The sequence below is a fragment of the Canis lupus genome, chromosome 5 (genome assembly GCF_011100685.1).
Source record: "Canis lupus familiaris isolate Mischka breed German Shepherd chromosome 5, alternate assembly UU_Cfam_GSD_1.0, whole genome shotgun sequence".
NCBI lineage: Eukaryota > Metazoa > Chordata > Mammalia > Carnivora > Canidae > Canis > Canis lupus.
The window spans coordinates 82158037-82175666 of NC_049226.1; the positions used below are offsets into that span (position 1 = coordinate 82158037).

Consider the following 17630-nt stretch of genomic DNA (forward strand, 5'->3'; position numbering starts at 1 on the left):
ATTAGCATTTTGTTATTTTCAGCATACAGATTCTGTGCAAATTTTGTTAAGTGCATTACAAAATCATTTCATCATTTGGGAATAACTATCAATAGTGTCATGTTTTTAATTTCACTTTCTGCATGTTCATTGTTAGTATATAGAAATGCAGTTGATTTCTGTGTGTTGATCTTGTGTCCTGTGACTTTGCTGAACCACCTTTTAGTTATAGAAGTTTTATTTTTTTTAGTTATAGAAGTTTCAAAAATAGATTCCCTTGTATTTCCTACTTAGACCATCATGTCACCTGCAAATAGGGACAGTTTTACTTCTTCCTTTCTAATCTGTAGGCCTTTTATTTCTTTTGCTTTCCTTAACACAATGGCTACAACTTCCAGTATTATGTTGGATGAGAATGGTGAGAGTATATATCCTTGCTTTGTTCTTGACCTTAGAGGGAAACATTCAGTTTGTCATCATAAAGTATCATGTTAGCTGTAGACTTTTTGTAAATGCTCTTTAGCACATACTCACATCATATCATGAGACATACTGTGTTGATGGATTAGAGAACTATCATTAGAAGAGTCAACATAAAAAAAAAAAGAAAAAAAAAAAAAAGAAAAAGGGAAGTCACTGGGAAACACAGTGCAGGTCCTTCTGGCCTCTTAATGGCACAGCCTGAAGACAGAACTGGCAGGCCAGGCGAGCCAAACAGAGCTGGCACATGGATTCTGCGCTTACCCCTTGGTCCAGCCAAGATAGAGGAGGGGTAACTCCTCTGCAGACCACAGAATAGAAAGAGTGGCAAAGCTGGACTCAGAAGCCAGGAACCTAAACACGGATGGATCAGAGGTACCTCCCCACTTCACATCCACACCCAAAGGCCCCTGCAGCTCCAGACTAGTCCACTGTGGTCTTTGGCGGGCCTCTCACCAGACCCATCCTGGGGGCGTAAGCACTTCCATCTCCAGAGTGGCACAGGCTTACACCGGGCATCGACCCCTGCTGTTCCCCGAGCGGCCAGCCTGTTAGTGACAAACTGAGCCAGACTGATTTGCGCCTCCTGCTCCCCCCGAGATGCCTGCCTCTCCGATTACTGTGTACACACAGCTGTGTGCACAACGCCGATGAACTCATCTAAGGGCCAGGCCAGCCCTCTCCGGCAGGCCCTCGCCTTCCTCATTTTTGAAGAGCTGTGAACAGCTGGGCCAGGTGGGTCCCCCAAGCCAACGTGACTTGAGCCATCCTGACTTGAGAATCATGCTAGGCCAATGGCACCCAGCCTAACCTTCACACACTGAGCAGCAGGAAGTCAGGCGGGCCAAATCCAGGAAAGTGTCCTCAACCTAGCCCACTGACAGCGAGAAAGGGGCTCAGGCGGCCTTCCGAACAGTGGCCCCTGGAAGCCCCGCCAAGTCCTCCAACAGCACTCAGCAAGGAAAAGGCTTTCCACACTCACTCAGGGCCATGTCCAATTTAGTACCTCCTAGGAAAATATTCAACACCCACAGACCAACCCATCCGCCTCCCCAACACGCTTGGGCCTCTGGAGCCCCATGAGTATGTCTGTCAGCCTATGACTGACTGGCTGGGTAGCATTCTGGGTGAGACAAAGAATGATAAACAGTCATGCCTTTCCATTTCCATAGCTCTAGCTGCTGGCTCTGGGTAAACAGAACTCTCACCTCAGTAAACCTGGAGCCAAGTCAGGGACACATGTGAGGCACAAGTGGCTGACAGAAGCAACAGGCTCCAGGTACCACCTGACCAGTCTCCCAGAGGCTTCCACCTGTTTCTGGGCTGACATGGAGCACAGCATGTGGAAGGGAATGTTAATTATCAGTCTGCCTTGCCTCCAGACTCATATTTCCCTCTGCTGTAGGATCAGAGAACAACTTTGATACTCAGGGTGAGAGCCTACACCCTCCTTTCTATGACCCTCTTATGAGCTGTGTGGGTAAAGGGCTGGGCCCCATCCCGAGAGACAAGGACAGGTTGTGTGTGTGGGGGGGGGTGGGGGGGACATCATTTCCACCCTATTTCTGACCATCAAGCTGACTCCTTTTCCCTAGTCTGTAGCCCCCAGAATACTTATCCCCTTGCAGTTATGGTACCTACTTTTTTTTTTTTTTTTTTTAACTAAGCCCCAGTGTGGGGCTTGAACTCATGACACTGTGATCAAGAGTTTTGTGTTCTACTGATTGAGTCATCCAGGCGCCCCTAAGGTACCTACTCTTGATTTTATAACAGCAGAGAAGCCAAAATGGGGTAGTCAACTCTTCCAGAGCACTTCCTTACCAACTTTACGCTCCTCATCCCCTGCTTCTCAGGGACCAGCAGAATCCAACCCTCCCTTCGAAGGGAGGCACTAAATCAGAAAGGGCTTTCCACTTCAGCTCAGAGGATGCATTTTCCTTCTCCCCACCCCTTTGCTTGTGCTTAATAGACTGAGCCACCCAGGCTTGATCTAAGAAGTACTTGATCTAAGAAGATCTCATTCTTAGATTCTCGCTTCTTCTTCTCTCGCTTTCTTCCTCACTTGGCTGCACATGAGGAACAAAAGCATAGCATCTGGGTCACCTGGGTGGCTCAGTTGGTTGGGCATCTGCCTTTGGCTCAGGTCATGATCCTAGGGTCCTGGGATCAAGCCCCGCATTGGGCTCCCTGCTCAGGGGGGAGCCTGCTTCTCCCTCTCTCTCTGCCTGTACTTTCTGTGCCAAATAAACAAATAAAATCTTTAAAAAAAGAAAAAAAAGAAAGCATAGCATCTAACATTTAAGTGGCCTGAACCTCCTGACCCCTATGGGTTCTTTTCTAGCCCATGAAGACTCTGGGGAATGTTCCCTGGCAGAGAAGTTAGCCCCACCAAAGAGCTGCTAGGGGAGAGAAGGGAGGAAAGAAGCCTGGGCTTTGCTCCCATGACTCAGTCTTCCCTCAGCTTTGTCTCAAGATATATTTTCAGACCCAGCATTCCCACCCTCAAGGGCCTCCTTCCTGTACTTACGTGGGCCTGAATGAGAACAGAGAAAAGAGCATGTTTCTGGGAAATGGAGCTTTGGGTTTACTCAGAAGAGCAGAACTATTAGTATGACAAGAACAGCATACTCTGATGTGGCCCACGAGGCAAAGGGTTTTGAGAATTCAGCATAGCTGGAGACCGTGTGGCAGGGGAGCCAGCAGCCCCTTCCTCTGGTCAAGACACTTACCATTCTAGGATCTGGCAGGGGATGAGTGGGGGCTGAACGGCAGGAAAGAGGACCTCAGGGGAGAGAGCCTGAGGGGAGAAAATGAAGGAAGATAATAGAGTTTTAAAAAGGGGCAGAGAATGAAGATAAAAATAAAACAAGAAAAGGCATGACAACTTAAAGGTTAGTAAAGCTGCATTCGGAAACCTAAGATGAGAAATAAAATGAACTCATGCGCTCCCATCTGTCCCTGTCCAGAGTCCACAAAGTGAAGGACAGGGACAGGAGGGAGACAGGGCACAACTCAAGAGTCAGGAAGGATGCTGTGTGCTCGCTTTGGAATCAGGGGGATGTTGGCAACCTGTGCCAGCAACTAAGTAATGTCTGCTTTTAATGATGTCTTAAATCTTTTTTTTTTTTTAATTTTTATTTATTTATGATAGTCACAGGGAGAGAGAGAGAGAGAGGCAGAGACAAAGGCAGAGGGAGAAGCAGGCTCCATGCACCGGGAGCCTGACGTGGGATTCGATCCCGGGTCTCCAGGATCGCGCCCTGGGCCAAAGGCAGGCGCTAAACCGCTGCGCCACCCAGGGATCCCTTAATGATGTCTTGAAGCAGCCCTGGATGGTTCTGGATTTCAGAGCCTGTTGCAGAGTGGTCTTTTATCTCCACTCACAGATTCTACTAAGGCCAACCTGGCTCTTAAAAGAAAAACTCAATGCCAAAAAACCTCCTCTCTTCTGGTTTCTGAAACAGTTAGAACCCTGGTGGCTATTGACTAGCATGTCATCCCCACTGAGGCCTGTGTCTCCGAACTCTTGGTACACAGGACTTGGCACAGGGCAGGTACTTGGTCCACGTGGAATGGCAGGAAGGAGACTTCTGCTCGAAGCTGGCCAGACCACACTGGAGCAAAGCTCAGGTCTGGGCACTATACTTACACGGGGAGACAAACTGAGGCCAGGCAGGCATGCCCCAGAAGGGGGACCTTGTGAGATAGGGCCGGTGGGGAGTGGCTGGATCAGGTCCCCTTTAACCACCCCATCCACCTGTGAGTGTGTTTTCCACTCAGTGGGGGCAGAGGGAATGAGTGTGGGAGGCTGTCAGCGGATTGAAAGAGGTCAGACTGTGGGAGACAACAACTGTGGCAGCTCCCACAAGAACTCAAGAGCCTAGAAGCGACAGGGCCTGTGAGTGGGCCGAGCTACCTAGGTGGAGACAGACAATGAGAAGAGCAGGAGAGGGAGGGGACGGACAGCACACCAGGCACTGCTCTGAACACAACCCATGATACAGCCCTTTGATGGAGAGGCCTCGGCCAGGTGGGGGTGGGAGACAGCAGTGATGAAAGAGGCTCTGACCCTGGGTTAATGAGAAGCTGGAGGTGGTCAGGGCAAGGCATTTTGGTAGGAACGGCTGAATGCAGCAATGTGGGGAGAATGGGCATCTGTTTCTGCCACCACAGGAGAGTACTGCTCTTTGGGGACTGTGTAACCAGGGCAGCAGCGGCAGAGGGAAGCCTAGAAGATAGGGCTCCAGGGAGCTGAGTGGTACACCAGAGGTGGCACAAGAGGGGAAATAGTGCCCTTCTCTATGCAGAGCCTGCCTCCTGCCCCCAACCAAGAGGAAGCCACCCCTGCCTTCCTTTAAGAGGTCTCCAAGCACAGTGACCAGTGAGGATCCACCACCCACACCCAGTGGACCAGATCATGCCATCTATCAGAGACCAGTCAGGAATCTGGACTGCCAGCGTCTGCTGGCAATGAAGGAGGGAGACTGCTCTGTTCAATACCTACTGAGTACCAGGAGCTTTGGTGAAGTAGGGACAGCCCTTCCAGAAAGGTCCCTCCTGGACAAGTATGGGGGCATCTGCTTGTCCTCGTGGGATCCTGGCACTGAGCTAGTACCATCACCCAGCACTGACAGCAGACAGGCAAGTAGGAAGGGCTTAGGGATACCTCACAGGAAAGAATTCTAAATCAATTTGTGTTTCCGTGTGCTGTCAGCTTTTGCAACAGACACGGGAATCCATCCACTTACTCTGGGAGCAGGAGGAAGCAAGAGAAGAGTGATGAGCCGATGGTCCGTCACAGTCCCCATCCACCCTGGAGGTGGGAACGTGAGGCAGTTAAATGCACCAGCAGAATCTAAGCACAAGCCTGAAAACAGGCCACCTGCCTCTCTGCAGTCTGTGTGCTGCCTGCACATAACTTCCAGTCTCCAGCTCTCCCATATCCCAGGGGAAGTCCTCCCCATGGCTCTGGGTCAAGGTCCTAACCCCACTCGGCTGACCGTCCCTACCAGGGCATATGAACTAGGCTATATGACCAGCCTCCTCATAGGGGCTGACCCGGTTCACCTAGAGAGCCACAGGACATGGTACATCCTCTGCACCTCCTTTTATCTTCAACATCCCAGGACAGAATGACAAGTGTTAGGGTCACTTTAAGGTGGGGAAGTAAATGTGAACTCTGGCTCTGGGTACTCATCCTACTGCAGGACTATCAGAACTACAAGATGGTCCCATTCACTGCCCCTGAGCGCTTACCCCTTGGCGTCAAGTGGATGGGTGGTCTGACTACAGCCCAGAGGCCCACCCTGGAAAGCCACCTCCCACCACCTTGATCCCCCAGGGGGTGACAGACTGGCCCTGCAGGTGGCCTTCCTCTCTCACCAAGATTCTGTCCCTTACTCTCCTGAACAAGCCACTGTGAGTACCTTTGCCCAAGCCCACCTGTGCTCAGGCTTGCCCACAGCTCAGAGACCACCCCAGTAGAGGGCGACAATTAAAGGCTGCTAAAGGCAGCAGACAACAAAGCTGCCGATGGCACCACTCTGCCATCAACCCACAAGAGCCTCTTCAACTATCCTGCCTCTAAGAATAGAACTCTTGACAAAAGCAATAACATTAGGCTGGCAACGTCACATTTCATGTGCAGTTAATGACAGCATCTCAAGTCAGCAGGACCATAACGAGCCTCCAGTATAGGTCTTACAGGTGATGACTCACCTTCTGTGTCACTTCTTTAGAAATAGCTGCTCCAGCCCTTCTGGAATCTCTCAGGACAAGAAGCTCCCTCTCTCAAGGTGGCTCTTTGTGTCTTCAGACTGCTCCCCCATTCATAAAGGTCTTCCTCACATCTGGCCGACACGGGTCTCTCTGTCACTTCTTTTTTTTTTTTTTTTCTGTCACTTCTAACATGACCCTGGCTTGGCCCTCTCCATTCCAGCACCTCTGGTCATCAGGGAAAATGCAGATTTCTCTTCTCAAAATTATCTGTCTTAGCCTCCTCCTTCTCAGCACTCCCTCCTCTTCCAAGATTCCCATAGCTGCTTCTAAAGCAGGTCTGACCAGCAGACCACTAAACACCCCTCCAGCAGGCTCTCCACTTCTTCCTGGAGCCCAACCCCAAGAAGAGAATGCTTCCAAGTCATCAGAGCTACGCCCATCTGCCTGCCAGCCAATCACTTTTGGGTCCTTTTCCAAGGCATCACCAACAACTGCTGGTGTTTCCCTCAGGAAAAGCCAGGAGAAAGTACTGGAAACCTATGTATTGATATACATGCTGTCCTCAAGGACCTTATAGGCTTGAGAAGAGAGATGTATACAGACAACAACCCAAGAAAGTACTGAACCAAAGACTCTGGCAACATGCTGAGGCATGTATGTCAGGGAACAGAGACTGCGGGGATGGAGAGGCCAAGAATTCTGACATCAAGATGGCTTGGATTCAAATTCCAGGCCTGCTATGCTCTAGCTGTGGAACCATGGACAGGTTACTTAACATCACAAGCCTCAGTTTTCTCATCTGTAAAATGCAGGCATTATACCCACTTGGCAGCACTGCTGTGGAGATTAAACATGTTGGATACAGTACCCTTAGCCCTGAGTCTGGTATTCAGGAGGCATTACACAGTGGTCACCACTATTCTTTTTTTTTTTTTTTTTTATTCATGAGAGACAGAGAGAGAGAGAGAGAGAGAGAGGCAGGCAGAGGGAGAAGCAGGCTCCATGCAGGAAGCCCTATGTGGGACTCGATCTCGGAACCCCAGGATCATGCCCTGGGCCAAAGGCAGGCCCTAAACCGCTGAGTCACCCAGGGATCCCCGGTCACCACTATTCTTAATGGGAGCAATCTTTGAATTGAACCTTTCAGAGCTGGTCAAATTTCTAAGGTCAACACTCAGAGCACAGGGAAAAGCCTGACCAAAGCTTAGTATGGGGAGTGAATGAAGCAAACATCTAGGACCTACAGTGTGTAGGAAATGGGGCAGAATGGGGCCAGGGCTATGGGCTGGAGTATCTACAGTGTCAGGATTGTGTGGCAGGAGCCAGCCACTTGGTGTACTTCCCTCCACCACATCCCCCTAGGGATGTCAAGGCAGGAGCCTACACACTCTCTGGACCATGTAGACAGCAGCCTCCCAGGTGAGAGAACTCTCTCACTCAACCCTTGTAAGCTGATGCTCCTGCGAACTGCAGGAGGATTCTGTCCCTAAACTGGCTCACAAAATGTGGAGTTCACTCTCGGGAACCTCTGATCTGCCTTAAACACCCCCAAGATGCCAGGTTCTTCATCCCCAACTGGGAATACTGCAACAGTCCCTCCATCAATCTTCTTCCTGTTGAGTCTCCAACAATGCTTCCTGCTGCATTCCCCCTTCACTCTCAAGAACCCAGAGGGCTCCCTCCCACCTTATGCTTCCAATCTCCAAGTTGCCTCTGGCACCAAAGAGCAAACACCAACACCAAATACCAGGCCTGGCCCACCCTCATCAACCTGTCCTGCAGGTTGATTATTATTCCCAATTTCCTGTTTATTCTGAGCACAGTCAGCAATGACCCTTTCTCAAAGCCCACCTCCTGAGAGTTGACCCTTCTCAAACGCCCTCTATTCAAGTCCATGGAAACCACTGAGTCTGACAAGGGACTGCACAGACGGTAGGCCTCAGGGAACAAGCTCATTGGATAGGGCTTGGTATACAGAAGACATCACTATGAGAAGGTAGGGGGCAGGAAAAGTGCCCCTAGAAAGGCACTAACTGCCATGTACTTACTGTCAGGTGAGGAATGCACACTTCCAAACCTTGCTGGGCTCAAAGTGAGTGGTCCTTCATTTGCAGAGGAAGCTAGATCAAAACACCCTCCTTTCGGGGATCCCTGGGTGGCGCAGCGGTTTGGTGCCTGCCTTTGGCCCAGGGCGCGATCTTGGAGACCCGGGATCGAATCCCACATCGGGCTCCCGGTGCATGGAGCCTGCTTCTCCCTCTGCCTGTGTCTCTGCCTCTCTCTCTCTCTCTCTCGAATAAATAAATAAAATATTTAAAAAAAAAAAAAAACACCCTCCTTTCAACATGATATGCTCTCAGACAGGTTTTCTGGCAGGGCCTTACTCACTTGGATGGCCTTCAGAAGAGCAAATGACTATCACACAGAAAACAGATGGCTGGACTGAGGGTGGAGGCAGGGCCCAGCCCCACGAAGGGGGATCAGCTCAGCCACCTGACCTGAGCCCCACAGCTCCTGTTTCAGAGTGCCCAGGTCCAGTGGCTAGTGGTGAGGCCTGCACTGGCAGGGTTTGTTCTGTGGCCATTTCCCACTCCTAGTCCTTTCTCCCCAGGCAATCTCAAGCTTCATGGGGATGGAAAACAGACCTTCATGTCTCTTTGCATCTACCCCAGGTGCATTTATGGGTAGGCAATGGTCAGCAGAACAGAAAGACAGATGCTTGGTCTCCACCTCCTCACCCAGGAAGCACCCCAGGCAAATCCCACCCAAATCAGATGGTGGTAGAACCTGTTGCTGGAGTCAGCAAAGCTCTTAGTAAGGGACAGATGCCCTCAGGGGAGGGCCAGGAATTTGGCTCTGGAACTGGGAACTAACTCTTGATTTCAGCTTCAGATAAATGGGGCGGGAGGCAAGGCTGGGCAGTGACCCCCATAACATTGGGAGCCCCAGACTGTGTTTCTAGCAGAACAGGAAACAGTCTCAGGATCCAGTCTTGTGGCTATAAGAGGAGCAGGGAGCCTGAGTCCATTCCTCACCCCATTCTCCTGTCATTCTCTCAGCCACAGATAATCAATAGCTGCTTAGCAAGATTGCAAGCCCCAATTAGATAGATAAACTGCTTGATCAACAACTGCCAGAATTAAGAACTCTTGGGCAAACCAATAGACTTTCAGAAAGTCTTCCCTTTGTCAGCACTCTTGGGAAACCTCCCTCTCTACTGTAGCTAAGCTCGATACTCCCTCTGCCAGCCAGACCCCCAACAGCCGGGCACCACACAGAGCTCATAGCACACAGCAGGCCAGGTGGGGCCTTGGTACAACACTGCCTCTGGGAGGTGGATCCTGGGTCTTCTGCCCTGTGATGAAATCTGGCCAGAGGATGGGAGAGGTGCCCTCTGTGACTATGCCATTCTAGCCTGAGCTAGATGCTAGCCAAATGCTTCCCAGCATTTGTTTTGCTGAATCCATGTGAATCTATGTGGAGCAAAGAAGATATGAAAACTTTAGGAGAGAGCTAGAGAACATTCTGCTTTCTCCTTCACCTGTGGCCAGCACAGAGCTGGCCTAACCACGAAGGCTTCCCTCCATTCCTTGCACCACTTGGACATGAGACCTGGAGATCCCCCTAAGGAATGCCAGTCACCATCCTCCCAGGGAGTCCTTGACTGACCCCACGATCACGTCTGAAAGCTGACAGGGAGTCTGGTGGGGCATGGGACCTCAAGCACTGAAGACAAAGTGGCAAGAGGCTTTGGGGTGACTCCTACTAGAAATGCTGCTCTGGGCCAGTTGGCTGGGGCCAGAGAGGGCCCAGTCCAAAACCCCTGGAAGGAGGTTTCAGAAGGCAGTTGGTTCCTCCCCTCCATATGGGTTGTTTGTGGAAGCCCACACCTGGGAGCGCTCTGCAGGGGGCACCTGGGGAGGGGCCCTCGCTGCCTTGACAGCATCCTGCAAAGCTTAGTTTACCTCCCATTTAAACTGCTGCACATTCTGTTATTTGCCACCCTCCCAAGCCCACCATTATGCTTACAGCACCTGCTCTTGCTAAGGTCAGCCTCATGTCCCCCACAGTTAGCATCCTGCCTAAGGACCAACCAGCTCACTCCTTCTGTGTGCCTTCCTTCAGTTCGCAGCAGTGCTGAAACCTAACAATTTTTTTCACATATCAAGACAATCAGTGGATCCAAAGACACACACATCATGATGGTCTACTGGTTGAATCTGGCCTGCAGGTTAGTATTTGTTGCCACACAAGGTAGTATTTAAATACATAAATGGAATTCCAACATTTTAAGATCAAATTTTCTGGCTTCTCTTTAAAAAACTGGAGCATCTGGGGACACAGAATCTTCTGGGCTGTGTGGCAAAATTGGGCAGAGATGAGCAGCAGGGGCTCCTTTTGACAGGGCACGGTCACTGTAGCTTGTCCCAGTCCCCGTGGAACAGATACAGTGGCCACTGTGGCTCACACGCTCCAGCCGCCTTCTGAGTTCGCCTACGGCTGCAATGCCCCTGTGCAGGCAGACAGCTCCCCAGATGCCGGTACCTGTGTTCCCCGCTTCTCAGCCTAAAGACTTCCTCCAGCACTAGCCAGCATTCAGGATAGCCTGGAAGGGTTTGACACCCTTCCCTACAAAGAAATCCTTAACTCTTATAGGAGTCAGTGGGTTAAAACCCACCTTCTAGTCCCTTGGTGATACAACTCTGAGGCATGCACCACGTGATTATTCACCAGGTCCCAGTGGAAGTTCCAATGGCCCACAGTGGCAGTTGGCTCCTCCACAGCCCATTTATTGGCTTCCTTCCTTTCTGCCTCACTTTTCCACCCTTCTGCCTGTGTTTACTGGACTCAAATCCCAATTACACTACCTGCTCCCAAGTCTACGGGCTCACTTTCAGGGAAATCCAAACTAAGATACCCTACTCATCTCACTTCATCATTTTTACATTACTTATCTGAACCCATGAGCAGAGCCCTCAGGGCACATGCCCTGATCAAAAGCTGCCGGATACACCCCCTCTTCCAGGGCCTCCCACCATCCCCGGACAGGGTAGACTCACCTCCCCAGAGTAACTGTACTTGCCCCTGAGGATTTGCCGGTACAGTCTGGTACGGTTGTCATCCTCAAAGGGCATGGTGCCACTGAGCAGGATGTAGGCAATGACACCCAGTGCCCACATGTCAACTGAATTGGTGTAGGGCTTGCGGACCAGGACCTCAGGAGCAATGTACTCGGGTGTGCCGCAGGTGGTCTTCATCAGGCAGTCGTCACCCTTCTTGCGGGCACTGGCCAGGCCAAAGTCAGTGATGATGATCTTGGAGTCAGTGCCTGGGTGGTAGTAGAGCAGGTTTTCAGGCTTGAGGTCTCGGTGTGTAATGCCCAGTGCATGCAGATATCGGACACCATCCAGCACCATCTGCAGCACTCTTGTGGCATCACGTTCAGTGAAAGAACCCTTGGCGATGATCCGGTCAAAGAGCTCTCCACCGGTGGCCAGCTCCATCACCATGTACACACGCTCCTGCGTCTCAAACACCTCCACCAGCTGGATGATGTTGGCATGACGCACCCGGCGCAGCACACGCAGCTCTGACTCACATACCTCTCGCCCTTCCCGGTACTTGGTCTCAATCATCTTGATGGCATATGGCTGCCGGGTTGCCCGGTGCTCCACACGTACCACTCGGCTGAAGCTGCCTCGGCCAATCAGAGCTTTGATGTCATACTTGGCTGTCACACGTGGGTCAAACTTAGCCCTGTACTTAGCCACCCTGGCCCTGCGTGGTGGTTCTGAAGGAGGTTCTGTGTGGCTGGTAATGGGGGCACTGGGGCAGGGGTTTGCACACTGACTGGCTGCTGGGAACCCAGCTTTAAGATCACTGTTCACCTCTGTGATGAAGTGCTTGTGCACATCCTTCTCAGTGCCACTGGAGGGCTCCACCTTCTTGACGAGATCCAGCTGGACATCCTTTGGCGGCTCAGGAAGGACCTTGCTTGTCCCACAGCCCATCACGGACACGGGGGCATCCTCTCCAGGGAGGTTGGCAGGACCTGCTCTGCAGGCAATGCCCTGTCTACACCTATGCACACAGAAGAAAGGGCAAGTCAGTATAGCCAGGAGTACCACGGAAAGGATACTAGTCACCCTCATCCCCTCTCTCTTGCTCCTCAATAAATGTAGCCTGAAGACCTGACTCTAATATGGTTCTCTAGAAGGAAGGACGGCCTTGGTCCCTGAGTGCTCAATGGAAGGTCCGGATGAAAGGCTGGGCCTGAGCTTCATGGTCTTGACTTAATCTCCCTGGATCTGATTCTCATGCTGCTTTCCAACCCCAAGTGCAGGGCAAGAACATGCACCAGGCTTAGCTGTCACTGCCCCCACCCTCCTCCCTACTCTGCCTGGGTCCCTTATCCTAGTCAAAGTTCAAAGTTTTTTTTAAATGTTAAAATCATTCCTCTTATTATTCTGACTCATCTTTTCTGAAATGGGGGTGTGGAATGTTGGGAGGCCTGCTCTCCAACGCTATCACCTACGATGGCTCAGAAAGCCACTTCCCCAAGGCACCCCTTAAGGATAGCTTTCCAGGCCCTCTAGGCCTCCTGCAGGCATTGATTCCCTCCTACAACTGCTGCCAACACTACCAGCCCTGTCCTGGTTCTTTGCCCTAACCTTACTCTTTCCTAGATGGTTCCCATTAAAGCATCATCTTCATCTGGCAGTCTAACACTCTGTTCCAGGGTCTTCCACTTTCAGTTCACCACATGGATGGCTGAAATCCCAAAGCTAGCTGAAATCAACCCCAGTAAACTTAGGACCACAAACCTTAGCACACTGCCACCAGGTAGCTACCGAACTATCCTGGGCTTCATTCAAGAGACAAAGGGAACCTTGAGCTCAGAAAGGACACTAACAGTTTCATCTTGATGTGACTCAGGCTGTGGATCAGGGTACTCTGCTTCCTTGGGATGAGGATCCAAGAGTTTTTCCATGTGCTTCTTAGAGATGTTCTAACCATAAAACCTATGGTTGTTGGGGCCTTGATAAGGTGAAGTTTCCAGAGGTTACCTCTACCCTGGCTGTCCTTCTTTAAGTCTATTGAAGAGCTCCACAGGTCAAAGAGGGCAGCTGAGAATTTCCTATTGACTATGACATACAGAATTAGGGGTAAAATTATCAATTCAGGTCAAACATTTACAAAACATTGTGAAGGAAAAAAAAAACAGCTCTTTTCCTTTCTATGTTAGGAAATAAAGAGTTCTTTCGTACTGTGTATTTCTTCACTGCATGTGTCTCTTTTACCTTCACAGAGAACACTTCACTTCTTTTCTTTTTAAAATTTTACTTTTTAAATTTTTTTTAAAGATTTTATTTATTCATGAGAGATACAGAGAGATACAGAGAGAGAGAGAGAGAGAGAGGCAGAGACACAGGCAGAGGGAGAAACAGGCTCCATGCGGGGAGCCAGACATGGGATTCAATTCTAGGTCTCCAGGATCACACCCTGGGCTGAAGGCGGCGCCAAACTGCTGAGCCACCAGGGCTGCCCAGATTTTTTTTTTTTTTAAAGTAACCTCTATACCCAACATGGGGCTCGAACTCGCAACCCCAAGATGAAGAGTCGCACACTCCACCGACTGGAGTCAGCCAGTGCCCCTAGAACACTTCACTGCTGACACCTTTGATCACATGTGTGGAGTCCCTACACCAAGCAATTCGGTAACGTCAGCCAGATGTCCGACAATTTAACTACATTGTCTACTGTCTACTTAAAGATAGCGTCAGCTCCCACAGGTTAAGGGCTCAGTCCCCTAAGACTGTTCTCTCCCTCACACACATTTCAGATGCCATTCAGAAGCCTGGGTTATTACCTGTTCTTCTGATCAACTGGCCATAGATCAGGTTGGGTCTCAACAACTCCCTCAAGTTTAATTAATTTGCTAGAGAGACTCCCAGAACTCAGGGAAACACTTACATTTAGCAGTTTATTAAAGGATATGATAAGAGATACAGGTGAACATCCAGATGGAAGAGATGGTGAGCAAGGCATGTGGGAAGGGGTGCAGAGCTTTTATGCTCTCTCTGGGTGCACCACTCTCTCAGTATTTCCATGTGCTCAACAAGCCAGAAGTCCCTCAAGCACTCTACTATTGGAATTTTATGGAGAGTTCATCCCATAGGCATGATTATCATTAACTCCATCTTCAGCCCTACTCCCTTCTCAAGAGAATAAGAGGCAGGGCTGAAAATTCCAATCTTCTAATCATGGCTTGAGTCTTTCTGGTGACCAGTTCCCATCTAGGAGTCACCTAGGAGCCCACTCAGAGTCACCTCATTAGAACAAAAGACACTCCTATCAGCCAAGAAATTGCAAGGGTTTCAGGAGCCTGTATCAAGAACTAAGTTCAAAGGCCAAATATTAGAACAGAGATGCTCCTCATGCTCATATCACTTTGAAATTACGAGGGTTTCAGGAACCCTGTGCCAGGAACTGGGGGTAGAGATCCATATATATTTTAGTTTATCTCACAAATATCTACCAGGTGCTTAGGGATATGGGAATGAATAAGACATGGTCCAATGTAGATTACATTTTAACACACACACAGATACAAAAGCAAAACACGGTCACCAAAGTCACAGTGTAAGATGAAAAAAACATAGGAAGAGATCATTTCAAAACAGCAATAGTAAGTATTAGGCTTAAGAAATAACAACATAGGGTGGCCCCAGTGGCGCAGCGGCTTAGTGCCGCCTGCAGCCTGAGGCGTGGTCCTGGAGACCTGGGAGTCACTCCCTGCATGGAGCTTGCTTCTCCCTCTGCCTGTGTTTCTGCCTCTCTTTCTCTCTGAGTCTCTCATGAATAAATAAATAAAAATCTTTGAAAAGAAAGAAAGAAAAGAAAGAAAGAAAGAAAGAAAGAAAGAAAGAAAGAAAGAAAGAAAGAAAGAAAGAAAGAAAGAGAGAGAGAAAGGAAGGAAGGAAGGAAGGAAGAAAGAAGAAAGAAAGAAAGAAGAAAGAAAGAAAGAAAGAAAGAAAGAAAGAAAGAAAGAAAGAAAAAGAAAGAAAGAAAAAGAAAGAAAGAAAGAAAGAAAGAAAGAAAGAAAGAAAGAAAGAAAGAAGAAAGAAAAAAGAAAAATAACAACATACATGTAGAGTGACACAGGTCTCAGGGAAAGCTTCCCGGAGGTGACCCCCACAATGAATTTATTTATTTATTTATTTTAAGATTTATTTATTTATTTATGATAGACTGGGGGGGGGGGGCAGAGAGACACAGGAGGAGGGAGAAGCAGGCTCCATGCCCGGAGCCCGATGTGGGACTCGAGCCCGGGATTCCAGGATCGTGCCCTGGGCCAAAGGCAGGCACTAAACCGCTGAGCCACCCAGGGATCCCCTCCCACACTGAATTTAAGTTTAAAGTAAGAAGGAGTCAGTTGAGGAGAGGTGGGAATGGTGTTTCAGACAGAGAGCACAACATACTCAAAGATTACCCTGGGCCTAGGACCAGGCACGTTGGTGGTATGAAGACAGCCCTGGGGGCAGGCTGGGTTGAAGTTCTGGAAGCAGCAGGAACCAAGCTGCAGACAACACAAATTAGGGTGAGGGACCAGGACCTTCCAGGGAGTTGACCCGAGCTACAAAGGGTTTACAAAGACGGCAATCAATCTGTGTTTAGAAAGAAGTGTGAGGCAGAACTGGAGGAGGGTCAAAGTCTATTAAAAGGGCGGGTGAGGAGGGTGGTGGCCCAGATAGCAGGGTGGAAAGATGTCAGCGGGGAAAACTGACAAGGACTGAAGGGGAGACCTAAGGGGTGAAAGGAAGGAGAGAGGGCAGCTCTAGTCCCTTGCCTGGGCTCCTAGGCAGACGGGTCAGCAGCGCAGCAGGAGGGACAGATCTGGGAAGCATCAGGGAGAGATCAGTTTTGGGTATGCTGCAGTGCATGTGCAACATCCATATGACACAAAGGTAGAATCTGACATTTGAAGAGGCTGACCAAGGGTGGTGCTTGGGGCCAAGGGGGCAACACCTAAACCTCCCACTCCCAGCCACTGAGAAGCCAGCAAACGATCCCATCAAAGGCAGCAGAGGAAGACCCAGGCAGGTTTTGCTAAGGCAATTTGGGGGTCACAGAGAACCCACAGAGGCCACCAAATTCCAGTGAGTCAAGGGCCAGATTCTAAGGTGGTGATACCGATCGGTGTAGTGTGGCTAACTCTTTCAAGGAACAAGCTCATTAATGAAACATATCCGAGCCCTCAATTAGATAAAAAGGAGGAATCTGGAGACCACAGACTAAGGGCTCAGATTTTAATCAGTATGTCAATATGACTCTCAGCAGAATGAGGGATCTTTCTCTCATGACGGGGAAGGATTCCTCCACCAACATAAGGAAGAGCCCAGGAGATCCTACATAGTAGCACAGGAAATCATGTTAAAGACACTTAGAAACAAGGTTTGTTTTCACAGAGGCTCAAGATTAGAACTGTGGACTAGAATTTTGCAGACTCATCTCTTCTTTCATGGAAAACACAAAACTCTCAATGCTATAAAGGGCTGAAGCTCAGGAACAAGACAGTTCCTAGGTCAGGATTCCTGAGGCAGAACAGAGGCCCCTGACCTCCAGGATCACCGGTAAGCAATGTCTACCACCATTCAGAGAGAAAATAAACTGCATGGGTGACCCAGCATAGCTGCTCGGAGGTCTTCTCCCAAGATCTGCAAAATAAGTAATTGTTTCCAGGCGTGTGCACTGGGTCTTTTGTTTAAATGTGCACATCTAGTCTGGTTCTGATGAGAAAAACTAAGGTTTACAAAAGAAAAGGCCTGACTTCTCACTTTAAACAAAGCCTGCATAGGGATTTCAAGTCAGCAGTAAGAGAGCCAAAAATTATCCCTCTCTGACCTTCCTTCTTCCTTCCTGGGACATAGTTTCTCCCACATTTGTTCCAATTAGAAAGTCTTCCAAGATAAGCTGACGCTTGGACTCCACCTTCCCAACTAGATGAAGAGTGAAGGAGAGAGGCTGCTAGCTCTGGGAAGGGGCAACAGCCAACAGCATCCAGGTTACCACAGCTGCTCCACACAACCAATCACATCTGTTAAATTCCCATTGCTCAGAGATCAGGTGAAAAGGCAAAGATAGGAACAGGGAAGGAGTCTGACAAAACTTCTGGGAATAAGGGCAGATTGTCTTCCTGCCCCCAGCCCTCCTGTGTATGTCCCTAGCACAGTGACCAGGGTGTGAGAAAGGACTAAGGAGGTCACATTATGCCAGCTATCACAAGTCACTGTTCCTCTTCATGATACCAGTCCTAACACATCTTGCAGAAGGAACTGAAGAAATCTCTAGAGTCAGCCTCCACACCCTCAACTCCCAGCCTGATTCCGAGGACTCCCCGAGGAGTGCAAGCATGTTACAGTGTGGTAGTGGGCATGAGCATTCAGCACTAC

General features: G+C 49.6%; 1 protein-coding gene across 3 annotated transcripts in view; it reads right to left on the reverse strand.

Moving 5' to 3' along the window:
• The window catches only part of PSKH1 (protein serine kinase H1), a 28681-nt gene that overhangs the window by 4488 nt on the left and 6563 nt on the right, over window positions 1-17630 (reverse strand). Inside the window, exons 1-2 of one of the 3 annotated variants that reach the window (XM_038538545.1) lie at window positions 13002-13277; window positions 11238-12258 (exon numbers count right to left, since the gene is read on the reverse strand). In XM_038538545.1, the coding sequence (XP_038394473.1) occupies window positions 11238-12188 (951 nt within the window). In that variant the 5' untranslated portion in view covers window positions 12189-12258; window positions 13002-13277. Of the gene's footprint in view, window positions 1-3188; window positions 3257-11237; window positions 12259-13001; window positions 13278-17630 lie in introns of those variants that run through there. The other 2 variants (XM_038538546.1, XM_038538544.1) reach the window with 2 other exon arrangements.